This window comes from Castor canadensis, chromosome 11, assembly GCF_047511655.1.
Source record: "Castor canadensis chromosome 11, mCasCan1.hap1v2, whole genome shotgun sequence".
NCBI lineage: Eukaryota > Metazoa > Chordata > Mammalia > Rodentia > Castoridae > Castor > Castor canadensis.
In genome coordinates, this window is record NC_133396.1 from 78,966,964 (window position 1) to 78,987,135 (window position 20,172).

Consider the following 20,172-nt stretch of genomic DNA (forward strand, 5'->3'; position numbering starts at 1 on the left):
AGACCACACTCTAGGCCACCAGCCCTGACTCTTGTGTCTTAATCTACATGGACCAAAGCCAATGTTCTTTCACATTGTGGGGCTTCCCATACACAAAGATCCTTTCTTTCTGGATCTTTCTTTCCAAAGCCGTGGGAGTCCTAATTCTCTTGGTCAAATTCCACCTTTTTTTCTTTATCTAAAAATGTTTGTAACATACTGTACTGTTTGACAATGGTACAGCAAAGAATAATAATCTCAGAATAGCCAGGTCTCAGAAACCACTGAGGACTGTCACTGTCCTAGTTGCAACCTGCATTTCTGAGGTCCAACCCCACCTGCTTTGTGGACAAATGTCATACCATACCCTTGACTTGCACTCATCTCCTAGGCGCCTGAGACCCCAGGATTTGGGGAAGTTCTTCAAATTTTGTACCTTTACAACTTTACTATGTGTTGGCACGTACCATATACCTTTGTGGTTGCATTTTTGGACTAAGTGCCAGATTTATTTAACCATATCATACTTTATGTTGGGTCTTGAGTCTATAATCCAGTAGACTGTGAGGAACTTGAAGTTCAAAACCTTAGTTTTTTGGCTTTATATCTTTAGGACCTACCTCAGTTTCCAGGATATACTGGATAAAAGCTGATAACTATAGCATATACATGTATGTCCTTTACCAAATAATTGATTGATGTTTGAAGCTGAGTACCCTGTAGATTTCCCTCCATGGTGTCAATACCTCAGTCCTTAACACTTATTATTTAGATAACTATTTTTCTGTGTCTGTTTGTATTATCAGCCCATCTAAATTTCCTTAGTGTGTCAATCAAAATCATATGAGATGTTGATAATTGCCTTGCAAAAATCTAGATACAGGCTGTCTCCAACAGCCTTCTAATCTATCAGTCTGCTGTGTTTATCTGAAGGAAGCAAGGCCGGTCTGTCGCTATTTTTTCTAGGCCGGTAGTCACCACTTCCTCTTCTCTGTTGACAAATAGTCTTTTTGCTTTTATGGACAAGACAAGAATGTATGAGATATCTGATGTTGGCTAGACGAGGCATGTAGATTTTTCTGGGTGGTTAAAATCTCTCAAAACAAAATTCACCAGAAACACCTTTCTTCCACTTGTTTTAGAAGCATTTTATCTACCCTGAGGGAGATCTTGGATCTTTGTACCTTAACTTAGAGCAGCACCATTGGAGCTTATCCTTGGGTGTCTGGACCTCAAGGAGATCTACATCCTTCTTCTACTCCTGGTAGATCTGTGTCCACTAACACAGATATGATTTGAACAGGAGATTAATATTTTAGTCTAACAATTAAAATAGTTAATATTTTAGTCTACTAGTTCAGGGACCTCTGGTAATTTACCAATTTTTTCCCTGTCCTTGGGGGTTGGTTCTCATAAGAGTTACTTATAATGAAGTCATAAATATTTGCTTAAGTTGGTAAAAAATAAATAAGCTTTTAAGTAAAAATCAAACTTTTATTATATTGTCCTCAGAATGGATGCTACTCACTATTGATTCCAGTGAGGGGATTTTCATTTGTGTTGTTTTATTTTTAGCAATGTCTGGCCTTCAATTGGTTCAGCTGTAAAATGAAGAGTTTGGGCTAAGATAGACCCTACTCCATGATCAAAATCTGGAAGTATAGGATTCTAAACGTTGAGATGGAAAAATCCTTTTTAAAATAATGAACATTAACCTGGAAAACACACACACACACACACGTGGTGAATGTAAAACTGACGAAAGCTGAGTAAGAAGGGTGGATCACATGTTCAATTCACAGTTGCATTATTGTGCTACAGGGCTGAAAGATGTTCTCTTGGGAGGAAACTGGGGGAAAGGTAGATGGAATATCTCTGTATTATTTTTTGCAATAGCATGAGAATCTAAAATTATCTCAAAATGAGAAGCTGTGAAGCATGGAACCATAGATGGTTATAATAGGATTTTGAGGCAAGTGGGCCTTGTTTGACCAAACATCACCTTCAGCTGTTTTACCTTTGTGAAACTCAATTTCCTCATCCTTTCAGAGTAGAGGGTGTTGATTCCTACCTAATGGGATTGTTGGAAGGATTACATGAGACATGGTTCCTACCCCATGGTAGTGACTCAGTAAACATTGATCACCTTCACTGTTCGCCTTCCCGCCCTTGCTCTAGAACAGAAGTGAAGGCAAGCAGCCTCCCCTGCAGCTCTCCTAGGCCAGGCCATATGACCTGAAGCTGAAGGCGGTTTAGCAGTGTGCATCAGTGACAAGAACCCATAGCAGTGCAGTGAGTAATGGTGTTACATAACCCCCAAATCAACAGGCAGATCGGCTAACATGGCTTGGCACAGTTTACCAAAAAAATAAAACAACAAGGCAGCTTCCAAACCCAGATCTAGAGGCAAAATCTACAGTGACTGCACAGGCCTCAGAGCTTCGGTTTTGACTCAGATGTGCTATAAATCTGTGTAAGTAGAAAAACCCAAAAGTGATGCCTCTCTGGCTGGCCCCCTGAATAACTCCCCAAGAGGCCTAGAGATCTCCTTCCCTTGCAAAAATCCTTCATTATCTCTCCCAAATATGCAACTTCGTGGATGAGGATTACAGTGTATTCCTAGAACTACTCAGTGTGGGTCCCATGTGTCTCCTAAAATGCTGCTACTTCCCCAGGGCTCTGTCTGTGCCCCTGAGCTGGTGACCGCTTTGTCCATGAGTTGGATAGACACCAAGAATGCAAACTGACCACATTTCCTTATGACACAGAGGTGAAAGGTTGGGGGACAGAATTAGAATTTTTTAATGATTTTGGCAAGCATTGTCTCACTGGCCAGACCACAGCAAGCTGTAATTTAATAGAGATAACATTAAAATCTGTCCTTCAATGTCAAAAGTACAAGTTAGGAGAGCCTTAGATTGGCAAGAGTTTTATATGAAGATTTAGGGATTTTATTGGAGTCCAAGAGAGGTATGAGAACACAGGATGATGCAATTGTATTAAAAAAAGAGTGAGAGAGAGAGAGAAAAAAAGATTTGAAATCAGAAATAGGAAAGTAATCTACTTTACATCATTTATGCTAGTCAGACCATACCCTTGGTATTAGAGTCAGTTCTAGGGGCCAACTTTAAAGAGATGTTGATAAATTAGAAAGGATGACTAAGGGGGGAAGGAAAGAGATGCCACATTTAAGAGATAAGTATGTTGTTTAAGGGAAGGTTAAAGGAAAGTAAGTATCTTTGCCTGATTACTGCTTTGTAGAGTTACCAGATGGAAGAAGAGAAAACTGGTCCATTTTGTTCAGAAAAGGAGAAATGAGATGAATTAGTTCATGGAAACAGATTTTGGCTCCATAGCAAGAAATATTTTCAAATAATCAGAGTGGTTCTGAGATGGAAAGAACTATTTCATGAAATTCTGAGCTTTCTGTCACTACAAATATTCAAGCCAAAGCTATGGGAGTGTTCGTCTGGGATTCTGAAGGATCCCAACATGGGGCCAGAGCGTGGGTAGGTAACCTTTAAGAGGATTTCCAACTCTCATCCTTCAGTAAGCCTGAATGTCAAGGTTGCTTATGACAGGCCAGAGCCACTTTTTCAACTCTTGACTCTGACACAGACCAGCTGTGTGACCTTCAGCTAAGACATTAACTACTTTTTGCTCCAGTTCCCTCAACCATAAAATGAGGGAGCTGAGTTGAAGGAGGCATCAGTGCCCCTGTCTCCATGAGCAACCTTGTCATGACAGTGTGCCGGGAAAGGAGAATTTGGGGTGACATCTTTGCAAGCAAGTCTGCTTGCAAAGTGATGGCCTCAAGACTAGAAACCACTATGGATTCTGGGCGCCACTGAACCAAAAACTCTCATCTTGCTCCTTGGCAGCAGGGAGGGCGGTCGTGAGCCAGGGATTTGTTCCCTGGAATTCTGTAGCAGGAAGTTGATCAAATGACGGGTGATCTGGTTTCTCTCTAACACCTGTGCGTTCTGAGTTTGGCATTGCCTTTGCACACAGCTGAAGAGAGATGGAGCTCGTGTTACCTTTGCAGGATCGTGGTTCTGTCTTCAGAGTTTATGAGCTTATTGGGCTGGCAATTGCTATCGAGTTTTGTTTATAATCATAAGAACAAGTACTCATAAAGCAGCCTAACCTATGGCAGATCAGTTCAAAAAGTTTTGTGTAATTCAGTTTATTTAATCAGTTTATAAGCTGAAAATCTAATGATAAATCAGTAAATTAGCTCTTTCACTCTGGAAAGGGAGTAGTTAAAATCTAGTTTGCCTTTCTCTGTCTCTCTCTTTTTTTTTTCCCATTACTGGAATTTGAACTCAGGGCCTACACCTTGAGCCACTCTGCCATCCCTTTTTTGTGATGGGTTTTTTCGAGATAGGGTCTTGCAGATTATTTGCCTGGGCTGGCTTTGAACCTTTATCTTCCTGATCTCTGCTTCCTGAGTAGCTAGGATTACAGGCGGGAGTCACTGGTGCCCAGCTCTAGTTTGTCTTAGTGGTAAATAGCTCTCATTCTCTGATTCATCACTCAATGACTATAATTTCGTTTCTTTGTTGGAGGGAATGTACTGGAGTTTGAACTCAGAAGTTTGTACTTAGTAGGCAGGTGCTCTACCACTTGAGCCACACCTCCAAGCCCTTTTTGCTTTAGTTATTTTTCAGATAGGTCTCAGGCTTTTTGCCCAGACTGGTCCCCAACCAAGTTCCTCTCCTACATAGCTGGGATTACACACTGTGCCACCACATCTGGTTGGTTTGGTGAGATGGACTCTCACTAACTTTTTGCTTAGACTGGCCTTGAGCATCAATCCTCCCAATTTCCACATCCCAAGTAGCTGAAATTACAGGCATGCACTATTTGCCCAGCTATCAGTGACTATAATTTCTTTGGTGGTCTGTTTGATTCCTAATACTGTTCTTTGCCTGTGTTAAAATACTTCACTTCCACCACTACTACATTCTATCCCTCCTTCCATTCCTTGACTTCTCCCTGACACTCACACCATTGTCTCCACATCCGATCTTTTCAGTTATTTTTTTTCCAGAGATCTTTGGCAATGCAAACATCAGCATTTGTGTCAGTTTCCTTTGATATAAACATGGACGGGATAATAAAATAATGGACGGGATTTAAAATACCTCCTCCATTTACTGAAGTCAGCAGAACTAAGAAACGTTGTTTCTTGTGAGGACATGAAGAATTTAAAAATCCATTCCTTAGCTAGCAGATCTGGCCATATGCACTCCATCCAAATACAGTACTGCATTTTCTTCCATCTCTTTGTTTCCTTGGGTTGAAAATGAATACAGCTGTTAAAGATCAGAGTGCGTGAGTCAGTCTTGAGTCTCAATGCAGTAATTACAGTTTCCATCTCATCTGGTAGCGTTCCTCCCAGTTTAGTGAGCCCCATATTACAGTCCCCTTGTGGGAATAGCACTAGCAATGGTGGTGTCAACTTCATAGTAAAACCTTACATTTCATTCTTCCAATGTCTGAGGTTCAACACTAACTCCACTGCCAAGCCAGAAAAAAATAACGAAAAGAAAAACGCTTCAATCTGAAAACTTGATTCTTGGGCTGTGCCCTTTTTGTGATTTTTGACCAGATTTCTGTGTTACTATTAGAAATGTTAGATCCTGTTACAGAGTTTTACAGGTGTTGCTTCTGGGCTTCTGGTATCCCCACTGTGAAGAATTTTGCTTGAACTCTTACAGATGTTGTGCCCAGAATTGTATTTTCTCTTTTTCAAGTTTCTGGGGCTTATGATCTAGTAAGCCAATCTCAAAAGGATGATCCACAGTCTATTCATTGTCACCTTACAGGGGCAGAGCAGACTGATCCTGTTTTAGCTCTGCTTAGGTCACATGTCAACCTTTTAGTCCTTGACTGAGTAATCCCACTGTTGAAAGCTATGACGGTCCCCTGCTGACACAGCCACCTTCAACTGATCAACCTCATGTTGTCCTGATAGAAATGAGATTATTTGTTACCGGCAAGAGAACTTTGTGCCCTTGTGGTGAGAGGGACAGAAAACCTGCTCCTTTTCACTCTCTTCATTACCCCTTTCTAAGATTTCATTTCTTTATTGATTGTCTGGTTTCCTCCCTTCTTCTTCCCTCCTTTCTTCCTTCTCCCTCCCTCCCTCCCCATCCTTCCCTCCCTCCCTCTTTTTCTCCCCCCTCCCTCCCTTCCTTCCTTCCTTCCTTCCTCACTCCCTCCTTTCCTCCCTTGTCTCTTTCCCTCCCTCCTTTGTGTTGGCGTTGGGATCCAGGGCCTCGTGCGTGCTAAGCACACACTCTACCACTGAGCTGCACTCCCAGCTCCCAGTTGGATTATTTTTAAACTTCATTTCCTCACTAGAAGTCTACAACTGTTTACCACTGTGTCCTCCAAGAGCTAGTATTCTGTGATGGGAAGGAAGACACCTGCATGCATGGTGTAATTAATTGGTGGAATTCTGGGAAGGCCATTCAGCCCCAGATCTTTCTTTCCTATTTAAAATCCCACCATTGGATCTCCATACCTTTGAGGTAGACTATTATTTCTGAGATACAGTACCATTTAAAAGGATAAAACCTATAAAGCTAGTTTGTGAGGAGATGCATTTAATGATTAGAGGTAGACTCCAAGTTAGACTGCTTGGGGTCTCACCCTAGCTCTGCCATCCACCAGCTCTATGATCTTGGGCAATAAAGTCATCTTTCTGTACTTTGATTGGTCTTCTCATCTGCAACACAACAGGAAAATAACATTTTCCTTGGGGTTATTTTTGTCAGATCTCAATGAAATAGGTGATGGGCTTAGAGGAACAGTACCCTACTATATAAATGTGAGCAATTAATCTCATTTGCATAAATTAGCATATTATGTAGATGTCCTTTTTGACAGAAAGCTGTTATCAGGCTACAAAGAAATTGGAGTTTTGCTTGGAAAACTGGGAGGGGATGTTCTGGAGTCATATCCATGTTGACGAATGACCCATTTGTAGGGGTGAGTGGTTATGGTTGGTGGCATGAAGTCACTGAGTAACTTGGGGAATATGGGAAGCCTTTGAAAGAGACAGCAACTGAGATGATCCTGCTTCTGGGACTCACCACTATGCTCAGTAACTGATGGAATTAATCCGCTCAGGTGGTGAGGAAGTAATGTGATGTTCGCTTGCAAGTGAACTCTGGGTTGAGTACTGGCCTAGCTTTGTCTGTGTCTGATAATTTCATGCTTCGTAATAGACGGTGCTTTTTCTCTGAACATCACACGTGGAGAACCACAGAAAAATGTAAAACAGAGCATTTCACTTTGCTAAACGCCCCTTCCTCTTTTCTTTAGATTACATGAAGCAGACGACATTTGAAGCCCAAGCCTTTTTAGAAGCTGTGCAATTCTTTCGACAGGAGAAGGGTCACTATGGCTCATGGGAGATGATCACTGGGGATGAGACCCAGGTGAGATAGAACTCGGAATGTTGGGTCCTGTCTGTGTGTCTGTGTGGAAGGAGGTTGGAGTCATTTTAATGAAAGATCCAACAGAAATTGTAAGAATGAAACATGTTCCAAAACCATTGGCACCTCATTGTCTAGGAGCAGCTGGTGAGCAAGCTAGGGGCCCCCAGTACAAAGATGACCAGAGTGGGCATCAGGTTGAGCAGGCCAAAACACTATTAACTACAGTGGGCAGAGCTGTTCTCATTGACCTCTATAAAAAGATTTATGCTGGGCACCAGTGGCTCACACCTATAATCCTAGGTACTTGAGAGGCTAAGATCAGGAGGATCTAGGTTTGAGGCCAGCTTGGGCAAATATTTGGAAAGACCCCATCTCCAAAATAACTAGGGCAAAATGGATTGCAGGTCCACTTGAGGTCTACTCAAATGGTAGAGTGCCTGTTTTGCAAGCATGATGCCCTGAGTTCAAGCCCCAGTCCCACCATAAAAATAAAGAAAAGACTTACTCTTTCAAATGACCTCATGCTTCCAAACTAGAAGCAGACATGAGTAGTGTGATACAGTGCAGTGTGGGATAATCAGACTTGGATTGTAATGATTATTACAATTGGATTGTAATAATGTGACTTGCAAAGTCACGAGAATTAAGTGAAGTGTTGTTGAAGTGTTTGCCACACTGCTATCTCATCCACTGCATGATATATCAATGAAGTAATGAACAGAAACAAAGAAAGCATTAGGCAGTTATCTATATGTTTCATTTACCTTTCCTGCTTTCTATCCACTATGGTCCATTATAATTTCCCATGATCCTGGTTAAGTGATGCTTGTGAGCTAAGAGCCTCAGAGGGCTTGGTCTCAGGAACAGTGTTATAATCACCAAAGGACCCCAGACGCCACAATGACACCAGTCATATGGCTGCTTTAGCCAGGACGAGGCTGCACGCTTGTGGGCATTATTCCATTTTAAGAACATAATGTTTAAGAATGCTGTTCCTTTTTTGCTTTTGGCACATCTCCCAGAATGCGTCTTTTGGGGGCTGCTGAAATTTGTTATGAGGGAACCAATACTTGGAGGATGTTAGATGGGGTTGTGGCCTCTGTGTGGCCATTAAGCATCCAAAGCTAAAACTTTTCTCATGACTGTGGAGTCGCTCTCATTGCTTTGTCATTGATCCAGAATCTTCTCTCTTCATCTTTCCATAGACTCTAAACTCGTTTCTTTTCCAACCTGAGACTTATTTCGTAGCTTTAATCAATTCTTGGTTTCTGATATTTCGGGGAAGCACATCCATTTATAAATTTGAGAGGGCTAAAGACTGACAGTACTTAACCCAAAAGAAAACCCAAGATATAAGAAGAGGAGATTAAAGCATTTGATACCAGATTGGCATGTTAAATAGCCAATGTATTTAATATGCAATAGATAGCCCAGTTTTAAAATGCCTCTGTGTGATACCCCAGAATGTTCAAATACCAGTTCTGTTGTCTTAATGGTCTTAAGGTGGAGTGGGCAGTTATTGTGATTTCCATTTTGTAAATGAGAAAACCAAGGTTTTTTTGACATTACAATCAAGCCACTTGCCTGGCTTTATTTTCTCAGTAACTGTTTATTGATCACCTTCCATGTACCAGGCACTGTGTTGGGTGCTGGTGATCCAGAGATGGACAAGACAGAATGGCTCCTGCCCTGTGGATCTGATACTTTTGGGGTCACATGTTAAGTGCACAAGTGGCAACGGACATGATCTCTTCTACCTCCTGGTCCAGGGCAAAGATCAGTAGCAATCATGAGGATAGATAAAGTTGCATGTTGATTTGTCTCCTGGATTCAGCTAAGCCACTCAATATTTTCCTTTCACTTGGAATCTTAGGTCAACTCACATTCTCTTGTGGTGCTCTTGAAAACAGTCACTTAAGTCCTTTCTGGGTGTTGGTTTTTTGTGCTTGCTTTTGTCTACTTTCTACTTTTTCCCTTAGACTGACAGTGCTAAGTGCTCTAAGGTGCAAGAGCCCTGACTGACTCATCCTCACCATTGTGTTGAGGCCAGACACACATAGAAAGCATCTAGAAGATAGCCCCGTATGTGTATGTGTGTATGTGGCTTTATGTGGGTATGAACGTATGTGGGTATCATAGGCATCAGTGCGAAACAGTCTTTGCAGTTTAATAATGCTATAAATGAGAAAACAAAACAAAACAAAAAAGCAGACAAGAGAGCAGTAAAAGCTATAGCAAAAGCTACTGAGTGACCCAAGACTTTAAGTGTGTTTGGAAAGACCACAGACTCCTAAAAGTGTGAGCTCCAGAAGGGCATCTCAGAGTTAGTTTTCCAGAAGAAGCTGGTAGAAAAAAATAGCTTCCAGAACTTTCCTGTGCTGGGTCTCATAAGGTTAGGGACTCAGTATACCCATACCCTCTAATACAAGGAGGGGACCCATGAAGCAGTTGTCAAAAGGAGGTCAGGAGCTGGTGGCTCAGGTCTGTAATCCTAATTACCCAGGAGGCAGAGATCAGGAGGATCGAGGTTCAAAGCCAGCCCTGGGCAAATAGTTCCTGAGACCCTATCTTTTGAAAATAGCCAACACAAAAAAGAGCTGGTGGAGTGACTCTCAAGTGGTAGAGGCCCTGCCTAGCAAGCATGAGGCCCTGAGTTCAAAACCCAGTACCACCAAAAAAATTGCTTTAAAAAAGAGGTCAGGGCCCAAAGAAGCTGTCAAATAATTAAAGAACACGACATAGCACAACTGAGTTTGAGACTGTGATGTCTTTCATTTAAAGCCCTGAGTTTATTTGCATTTTTCCTGTCTTATCTGCTGTGAACTTACTCATAACACTCTTAGAATCTTTAGGCTAGTGGCCCATATCCACTAGGTCTTCGGCCATGTTACAGTTCTCTTCATAGTCATGACTCATACAGTGAGTATGGCAGGCCCTTCTGGTGACAGTTATTTTAGGTCCAGGCAAAGAAGTATCTCAGAGTAGCTTGCCTGACAGACTGTTAAGGTGAAAATATTGTATAATAGTAAAAACATCCACATATTTTCTACTTGTCAATATGACTGTATCAAGTGAGATCGGGAGGGAAGCAGTTTGTAAAATGTAAAGTAGCTGCAGTTATTTGGTTAGATTTCTTATTTGCCTCTCCATCAGCCAGATGGGAGGGAGACATATGTTCTGGAGTTGTCTTCTGTGGAAGGATCTTGAGTGTTGGCTCTCTTTAAATGGCCTCACCCACAGCTCTTCAGTGACACAAGGGGCCTGGGGCTAGAAGGGGGGAGGTGTGTTTTTTTGGGCCTCACCTCTGCTTCACAGCTTCAGGTTTGGAAGGCAGTACTGGGGTGTGGCCTGCAGTGAGTGAGCCTGGGTTGGTTTGTTTTGATCAGTCTAATAACATGTTTGCTTGTTTATATGTGTGGCAAAGGTTTGAACTCACCACATCCTATTAGGCTGGCCCAATACCTTCCCCCCTCGTTTTTTTGTTTTTTGTTTTTAACAAAACTGTATTTTTAGGTTCCTTATGGTAAAACTCAATGGATCCTGTTTTAAGGGGAGGAAATTAAAGAAGTCCTTCATTAGTGATTTATTTATTAGATTAACTACTTCCCCTTAAAAAGCCCAAGGGCTTAGGACTTGCTTATGGAGAGCTGGCCAGGGTAGCAAACTCCAGAGTGGGTGCTGGGCAGGAGAGAGTCAGCGTGAGGACAAGGTGGGAGTGGGCTAAGGTTAGAGAAGGAGGAGGGTGGTGTTGGAATGAGACACCGTTGGCCTCCATCAAAGCAGGCTCTTTCTTTCCTGGGGCTATTCCTAAGCCCCACCTCCATCACTTACCCTGGGGACACCCACTTTCCCTTTCCCCCTTTCCCCCATACTTCCTTTCCAACTCCCTAAATTGTAAAATAGAACCAAATTTCTTGGAACATTGTGTGGGAAAGACTAAAAGAAAACTGTAAGCCCACCCAAATGGAACATTCTTTTTTATTTTTTTTTTTGGCCTTTCACACTGAATGCTCAAATTCAAACCAATCTGTGCAAAAGAATGAATCAGGATAATTATTATGATTCGTGAGGTTAATGCTTCTTAACCAAGATAATTTTTCCCATTGATTATGAGTTCTGTCTTCAGTCTCTGTCTCGCTTAGCTCCCTTGCCTCATGTCACATGTCACACTGGATGACTCTTGGGCAGATGTGTTCCAAACAGGGACTTTACCCCATTGAGCAGGATGTGGCCAGGGAGTATTAATTACCTACAGAATCTAATTGCTGACTTGATGATTTCTGTGGAGTTTGCACATGTCAAGTTCCTCTTAAACTCCTCAGAATGTGGTGGTTCAACTCCTGACTGCCCCCAGAAAATGGTTAATTACGCCAATGAATTATCAGAACTGGCGGAAATCTGCCCCTATTACCTGCCATCTTCATCACACAAGGCAGGCCCACATTGCAGGTGACAGGAGCCCCGCCTGCTGCCCTGACCTGAACGGCTTCCCTCCCATTAACCCACAGGCCCAGTTAGCCTGGACAACTTGTCCATCTCCACCCTGGGTGTGCTCCTGTGCAGTGCAGCCAGAGCCTGGTGAAAGGAAAGGCTAGTGACCTCTTATGAGGGTTTCACCAGCATGAGGCTGACCAGTGACCTCAGAGAAAATCTTCCCTAATTCCCAGAGCATAATTGGGATTTTTATTAGAAGTGAGAATGAGGAGGTCAATTATTTTGAATAAATATTATTTCAACGACATAGAACAGATGTCTCTATGGATGCTTCAATTCTCAACACTGCTCTTGCCCTTTTGTAAATCTTAACCTACAACCTGCTGTTGAAAGCTGAGCTGTGAGCCCCAAGAGATTCATGGTAAAAGTAAATTTTCGTGGCAAAGCTGCTCCCAAGTCAGGGGGCATTGCAAAGAAAGAAGGACCAGTGCCTATGGAGTGTGGTGATGAATGGATATGTCGAATTCTGCTCAGATCCAAAGAAAAATTTTTACTGATCCAAGCAAAATTTTAGGAGAAATTTGGGAATGATTTAAAAAAACACCCTAAAAACTTTAGCTCTCCTCTCCTGAATTCTGCTTAGGTCACAAATATCCAATTTTGTCAAAGTATTTATGCTTATTTTTCTTTCCTTTTTAAAAAGCTATGTTAAAGATACTTTTCATAAGCAATCATGGTATTTCAGGATACAGGCAATTCACAGTATCAAACAATTTTCATGCTCCCTTCTTCAATGGACTGCCAAAATCAGAAAGCCACCATAAAACCTAATAATGACTTCATTTGATGGTCTGAACAGGGAACGTTTAGAGAAAAGGTTGACATTTTGCATTTAGTGTGTTGCTAAAAAGTTTTTCATGAGCCAACTCTGGCTTTCAGGAAAATGGCAGAATTATCTACCTAAAGATTCACATACTCCAAAAAAAAAAAAACGTTGCTCTTTTGAGGAATGTCGTCTTAACAGCATCACTAGAAGGCCCAGATGGCTTGACATGTTGGTGACCAGTTTGATTAGGTTCCAACAGGTGACTAGGTCTACACTGAAGGCTAGACAAGAGGGAGACAAAAACATAAAAATGAAGTTTCGCTTATGCACTGCCTAGGTGGTGGTGTGTCAGTCATTGTCAGGGAATCCTTAGAAACCAAGAGGAAGGTCCTGGAAACAATGGGAAAATGTTTCCCCTACACCAATCTAGCTCTGGGAACTTTTGTTAGTGACATAAGCCCCTTTCCCGCAAATCGTCTGTGTGCCAACTACATGGCTTAGAAACAAGTACAGGAGAATTCTGCATTTTTGTTTTGTTTTGTGAGACAGTCTCACTATGCATAGTCCAGGCTGGCCTGATGCTCATGATCTCCTGCCTTCAGCCTCCCAAGTGCTGACATTACAGGCGTATGCTACCGCATCTGGCAAAATTCTGAATTTTTATAAAACTTTCTTAGAAATAATATTTCAAACTCTACCTTCACCAAAAACACAGTCGTCAAAAATGCACACACTTCACTTGGCATCTCCATCACCTTCCACTTCCCATGCCTGCTCTGTTTTGGCATCTCCATTTTCTGCAGGTTATTTCCATCCTGGTCAGCATCAGCTTCTCTTTTGTCCCTTTGGGTGCATCCTCTCCCTTCTTTGCACAGCCCTTTTTTAGGCTGACTTTTGGGGGAGCAGTTTAGCCAACAACTTTGCAGAGCTCCTCTGGGGCTTTCCTCTCACTTTGACTTGAACTCCTTCAGCATCCCCTTCAGCCATTTTCTTGGGCAAAGTGGACACAGACAAGGATGTAAGCATGGGTTTTGATTGGTCTGGTTGTTGCTCCCACCTCTTCTCCACACTGTTCCTCTTTTCCCTTTGTAAACATCGGAGGCTGGAGATGGTATTTAGGAGACACTAGGGGAAAGAGAATAAGGACGCTTAGGTCATGAGGGAGCGTGAGGAAGAATGATAATCCCAGGGGATGCAGACTGGCTTCAGCCACAGGACTAAGCACAACTTTCTTCCCATTTTTTGGGGGGCAGTACTGGGATTTGAACTCATAGCCTCACATTTGCCAGGCAGGTGCTTTCCCACTTGAGCCACTCCACCAGCCCTCTCTTCCCAATTTTTCTTTTATTCATTTATTCACATGTGCATACATTGTTTGGGCCATTTCTCCCCCGCTACCCCCTGCCCTCTCCCTCTTTCCCCACCCTCTCCCTCCACCCCCCTTGCTTCTAGGTAGAACCTGTTCTGCCCTTATCACTAATTTTGTTGAAGAGAAAACAAGCAATAAGAAGAAAGACAAAGCATTTCTGCTAGTTGAGATAAGGATAGCTATACAGAGAGATTCCTAGTATTGCTTCCACGCACAAATGTGTTACAACCCAAGGTGGTTCATCTCTACCTGACCTTTTCACTAGTTCCTGATGCCCTTCCCATATTGACCTCTGTCACTTTAAGGTTTCTGTATTAGTGCCTGTGGAGTGGGGACATCAAACACTTTCATGTTTTGGGTTTCCTCCCTATCCCCATACCTCCCGTATGTGCTCTCCCCCTATCATGTGACCCAAGTCCAACACATTGCTGTATTTGCCCTAGATCTAAAGTCCACACATGAGGGAGAACATACGATTTTTGGTCTTCTGAGTCTGGCTGACCTCACTCAGAATGATGTTCTCCAGTTCCATCCATTTACCTGCAAATGATAAGATTTCATTCTTCTTCATGGCTGAATCCATTTTCTTAATCCATTCATCAGTGATGGGGCATCTTGGCTGTCTCCATAACTTGGCTATTGTGAATAGTGCCGCAATAAACATGGGTGTGCAGGTGCCTCTGGAGTAATCTGTATCACATTCCTTTGGGTATATCCCCAGGAGTGGTATTGCTGGATCATATGGTAGATCTATGTTTAGATTTTGAAGAATCCTCCAAATTTTTTTCCGGAGTGGTTGTACCAGCTTGCATTCCCACCAGCAGTTTATGAGTTCCTTTTCCCTACATCCTCGCCAACACCTGTTTTTGGTGGTGTTGCTGATGATGGCTATTCTAACAGGGGTGAGGTGGAATCTTAGTGTGGTTTTGATTTGCATTTCCTTTATGGTTAGAGATGGTGAGCATTTTTTCCATGTGTTTTTTGGCCATTTGAATTTCTTCTTTTGAGAAAGTTCTGTTAGTTCAGTTGCTCATTTCTTTATTGGTTCATTGATTTTGGGAGAGTTTAGTTTTTTAAGTTCCCTGTATATTCTGGTTATCAGTCCTTTGTCTGATGTATAGCTGGCAAATATTTCTTCCCACTTTGTGGGTGGTCTCTTTAGCTTAGAGACCATTTCTTTTGTTGTGCAGAAGCTTTTTAGTTTTATGAAGTCCATCCTTTCTCTTAGTTGCTGGGCTGCTGGGGTTCCATTGAGGAAGTCCTTGCCTATACCTATTAGTTCCAGAGTGTTTCCTGCTCCTTCCTGTAGTAACTTCAGAGTTTCAGGTCTGATATTAAGGTTCTTGATCCATTTTGAGTTGATATTAGTACAGGGTGATAAACATGGATCTAGTTTCAGTTTTTTGCAGATGGGTAACCACTTTTCCCAACAACATTTGTTGAAAAGGCTGTCTTTTCTCCATCGTATGGTTTTAGCGCCTTTGTCAAAAATAAGGTTCTTCCCAGTTTTTCTGAAGGATGCCTAATTGAAATCTCTCCTCTCATCCTAAGTGCTCTAGGTCCTTCTAGTTTGAATGTGAGAAGTCTGAACTTGAGGAATTTGTTCTTTCCATTGGGAAAACAGCAGATGTTTCTGTTCTGTGTGAATGTGTAGGAATGTTTACTCTCTCTGATTGCCTCAGTTGAGATTTCTGTGGCCTCAGAACCAAGATTAAACAATTAACCAAGGTGGTGGGTGGGGGAGAGGTAGATAGAGTGATAGAGTATGTCCTTAGCAAGTGTGGGATGGGGTTGTGGGCTCAGACACACACACACACACACACACACACACACACACACACACACACACACACACACACACACACACACACACACACACACACACACACACACACACACACACACACACACACACACACACACACACACACACACACACACACACACACACACACACACACACACACACACACACACACACACACACACACACACACACACACACACACACACACACACACACACACACACACACACACACACACACACACACACACACACACACACACACACACACACACACACACACACACACACACACACCCCTTACCAGAGTTCACATAGCCTGGGATAGAAACAGTCATCACTGCTTGACCATCGCCAGCTGACTGACTGTGTGGGTTCTCTTCCACTGCATAGATCCTGAGTAACCTGGTGATGGAGGAGCTTCTGCCAACTCTTCAGACAGATCTGCTGCCAAAAATGAAGGGGAAGAAGAATGACAGAAAGAGGGCCTGGTTTGGCGTAAGTGATGATGTCTCTTTACAACTATGCTGTTCAAAATGAATATGCTCCCTTCCCTCTTCTTTTTAGGGCATTGGTTGTTGTTTTTCAATAATTCCTTCCCTGGCTAGAGAAGTGCCTACCTCAAAAACTGCTCAATCTCACTTATATAAGAGCTGATCCAAACGACTTGAAAGAGAAAAATTCAAATGCATGTGCAGTTCTGTTTATGTGGTGGACTTGCTTCCTCCTGCTCCTGACTCCCTCAGGCCCTTGTACACAAGTCTGATTCATGTGCTGTTCCCTGTTGCAGCTCCTGGAGGAGGCCTACACCCTGGTTCAACACCAAGTTTCGGAGGGATTAAGTGCCATGAAGGAGGAATGCAGAGCTCTGACCAAGGGCCTGGAAGGAACCATCCGCTCAGACATGGATCAGGTTGTGAACTCCAAGAACTTTCTAACTGGAAAGATCAAAGGTGGGTGGCGATATCGCCTGCTCCTGATAGTTAAAGAAGCCGTCCACTTAGTGATCCATGCACCGTTAGAATATGGGAGACCCTCCGTGTGTGTGGGTCCCGGATCTGTGAACTCAGTCAAGCACAGATTGAAACTATTGGGAAAAAATTACATTGATCATGCACAGACTTCTTTTCTTGTCATTCTTCCCTTAGTAATACAGCTTGATTGTCCACATAGGATTTGCATTATATTAAGCGTTACGTGTGACCTACAGGTGACATGAAGTATGAAGTATATGGTTGGGATAGGTCTTTATGGAAATAATACATTATTTTTTATCAGGCACTTGGGTTTCCTTGGACTCTAGCATCCTCAGAGGTGGGGGAGACAAGGAGGGTGGCTGGGTCTTAGAACCAGTTGCTCAAAACTACCAGGGATGGCTGTGCATGGCTTTAGAGAACTGAGCTGATGAAATTGGGAGGAGGTGATAGGATTTGTAATATGATTGTGTCATAGGGACTGTTAAGAGCCTAGACCTTTCCATGGAAGATTCATGGACACCAGTAGAGGAAACCATGCTTCCTGCCTCACAGTGGTGCTGGTGTATTCTGGCCCCTCCTGTAGGCCTTTTTGTTTTTTTTGAGATAGGGTCTCATAATGTAGCCTAGGGTAACCTGAACTCATGATCTTACTGCCTTCATCTCTTGAGTGCTGAGATTACAGGCGTGTGCCACCATGCCCAGACAGCTGTAGGATATCTTACACTGAATTACAATGGCTTCTGCCTTCCCCCTTTCTGCTGTAAGCTCTCAAAGAGTGCAGCCATGTTTCCTTGGTTTACTCAAGTATACTCAGAGCCTACTTCCATGCCTGACTCTCAAGAAATAGTTGAATCAATGCAGAGTGGATTTCCCTTTGACCGGAAAACCTACCAATTTGGTTTAGAGCAATGTATCTGGGTTTCTAGCCCCAACTCCAACACAAGGCAGTCATGTGGACTGTCCGTGTATCTGTCTGAAATCAGGAGGGATCACAAGCATAGGCCTGGCAACCTGTAGCTCACAGTCCAAATCTAGCCCACCACCTGATTTTCTAAATACTGTTTTACTGGAACATGCTTGTTCATCTACATGCTATCTATAGAAGCTTTTGTGTTACAGCATCAGAACTGAATAGCTGGAACTGAGACTTTTGGACTGAAAAGTCACAAATATTTACTATATGGCCCTTAACAGAAAAAAGTTTGCCTATTCCCACACAGGAGGCCTTGGCTGGCCTTAGATCCACCCTTTGGCTTTCCATTCCTTCTGGGGCCCCTGGAATATCCAGTGAGCACAGCACACCCATTGCTGTTCCAGGTGAGCACACAGGCTCATCTATAGCATTCATCAAAAAAGTCTTCTCAGACAGCCAGAACTGATTATCACTCACTCACTCACCAACTACTGTGTACTTCTGGGTAGGGCGCTGGGGCTTCAGTGCAACCCGTTCCTGTGCTCCTGCAGCTGGCTGTCTAGCAGGGTAGTGACTGCATGGATCATCTTCTGGAACTCAGGCCCTCTTCAGATGACAGCCCAGCTCACTGCAGAGTGCCCAGCGTGTGGTGTCTGTGTGCTACCCAGGTCTTATCACTCCATGAGCGCAACCCACCTAGACTTGACAATGTGTCCAAGTTCTCCATACAACTTAAAACCACCAGCACCAACACCTAGGCCAACAGCCTGCTCTCTGGTGCATGGCTGGAATTAAACCATTCTCTTGCCTAAATACTGTGACTCCCTTGGATCGTTATAGGATAGAAGAAGATTCTTGCCTGGGCTCAGTTGTTTACCAAAAGAAACCTTGTCAGGAAGTAGTGACCTAGTCATTTCAAAGTGAAATGTCAGACCCACATTTTAACCAGGCCTCTGCTTCTCCATCCTTAAAGTAAAGAAAGGCGCTCCAAGCTGACTGAGAAAGGGCTTTGGATTTTGACAAAACTTTGGGAGTATTGAGTAGTGGACTTTCCATTTTCTCCCATGTGGCTGTCTGGAATGGAGCCACTCAGTGTTAGCTCTGCTCTGCCATTATTTAAGTCATTCCATAAGTATTTGTTCCACTTCTGCTGAAGTAGAGGAGCTGTGATGATACAAAGACAACAAGATTTTTACAAGCAGAAAGAAAACATGATAAAGCTCTAAGAGAGGCAGGAACAAAAAGACCATCCCATTTCAACTTCAGATAACTGTGGGCGCCCCCTAGTGATGGTTCTGTGTGAGTGTTAGGCAAGTAGAAAGAATGACAGTATCAACAGATAGAACCAGAGCTAATAGTTCGTGACTGCTTCCAGAGTCCCGCCTCCATCTAAGCATCTTGAAAACAGTAAACTTATTTGATCCACACCATAGCCCCGAAGAAGTAATTACTCTCATTGCTCTCATGATCTCCATTTTACAGATAAGAAAACTGAGGTAGGGAGGAAGGAACTTGCCCAAGATCAAAACCACCAGACTCTGAGCCCTGCCCCTCTGACCCCAGCCTTTCAGATGTCATCAGTTGCCTTACTGGTGCAGACAGCTGCCATAACCCCAGGGGAGCTTATCAATCAATGTCACACAGCCCATTCATCACAACAGTATCTCTGCCTGCCTGAAAGATAGCCGAGCACACCCGTGTGGTACGTGAAACATGTTCAGCCCCTAAGGAAACACCTGCAGACACAGGTCAGGAAGCCAGGTGGTGGTTCCTGGGCATTGGGCTGTCCCCACTGGGTGACATTTGGGCTGGGCCTTCAGGACCTAAGTAGGATGCTTTTAAGAAGTGGAGGAAGGAAGGCCCAGGTAAGAGGACACCAGATGGAGGTACAGAGAGAGGGCTGGAGTCAATCAGAGATGAGACAGCAGACAGAGGGCAACACATCCTTCCCTGCCAGGCCCTCCTTTACTGAGCTCGGCCCCACTCTGCAGGTGCGTCAGCCCATCCTGCTAAGTCATTTCTGTATGTCACCAGTACTCAGTATTATTCTGAAATTTCAGATGCCTTCAAATAGTTTCTCTCACAAACTTAATTAACTGACAATTAAGGTACTCTCCTGGCAAAAAAATTCGCATTTTGGTATCAAACAAGTCTTTATTATAAGTCACAGATTGTTTCTTATTTAAGTCATACCGTTAAAAGGGCTTCCCCCCCTAGTAATTCTATGACCTGGTTAATGTTTTACAGTCCAAATATTTATAGGATCGATCATCTTAGATTCTCAGAATCAGAGGTGAAAATCTGATCCTCTGTGACTCTGACATATTTCTTCTGCAAACTGAAATGAGAATGTAGCCATTCAGGCTAGGCGTGGTGGTTTACATCTGTAATCCCAGCGACTCGGGGGAGGCAGAGGA

General features: G+C 43.1%; 1 protein-coding gene and 1 pseudogene across 1 annotated transcript in view; one reads left to right on the top strand and one right to left on the bottom strand.

The window, feature by feature from the left end:
- Nucleotides 1-20,172, top strand: part of Niban1 (niban apoptosis regulator 1) — a 148,430-nt gene that overhangs the window by 110,503 nt on the left and 17,755 nt on the right. The window contains exons 6-8 of the mRNA XM_020177066.2: nt 7,315-7,430; nt 16,259-16,363; nt 16,656-16,818. Of these exons, the coding sequence (XP_020032655.1) occupies nt 7,315-7,430; nt 16,259-16,363; nt 16,656-16,818 (384 nt within the window). The remainder of the gene's footprint in view (nt 1-7,314; nt 7,431-16,258; nt 16,364-16,655; nt 16,819-20,172) is intronic.
- LOC141414014 (non-histone chromosomal protein HMG-17 pseudogene) lies at nt 13,426-13,716 on the bottom strand (annotated as a pseudogene).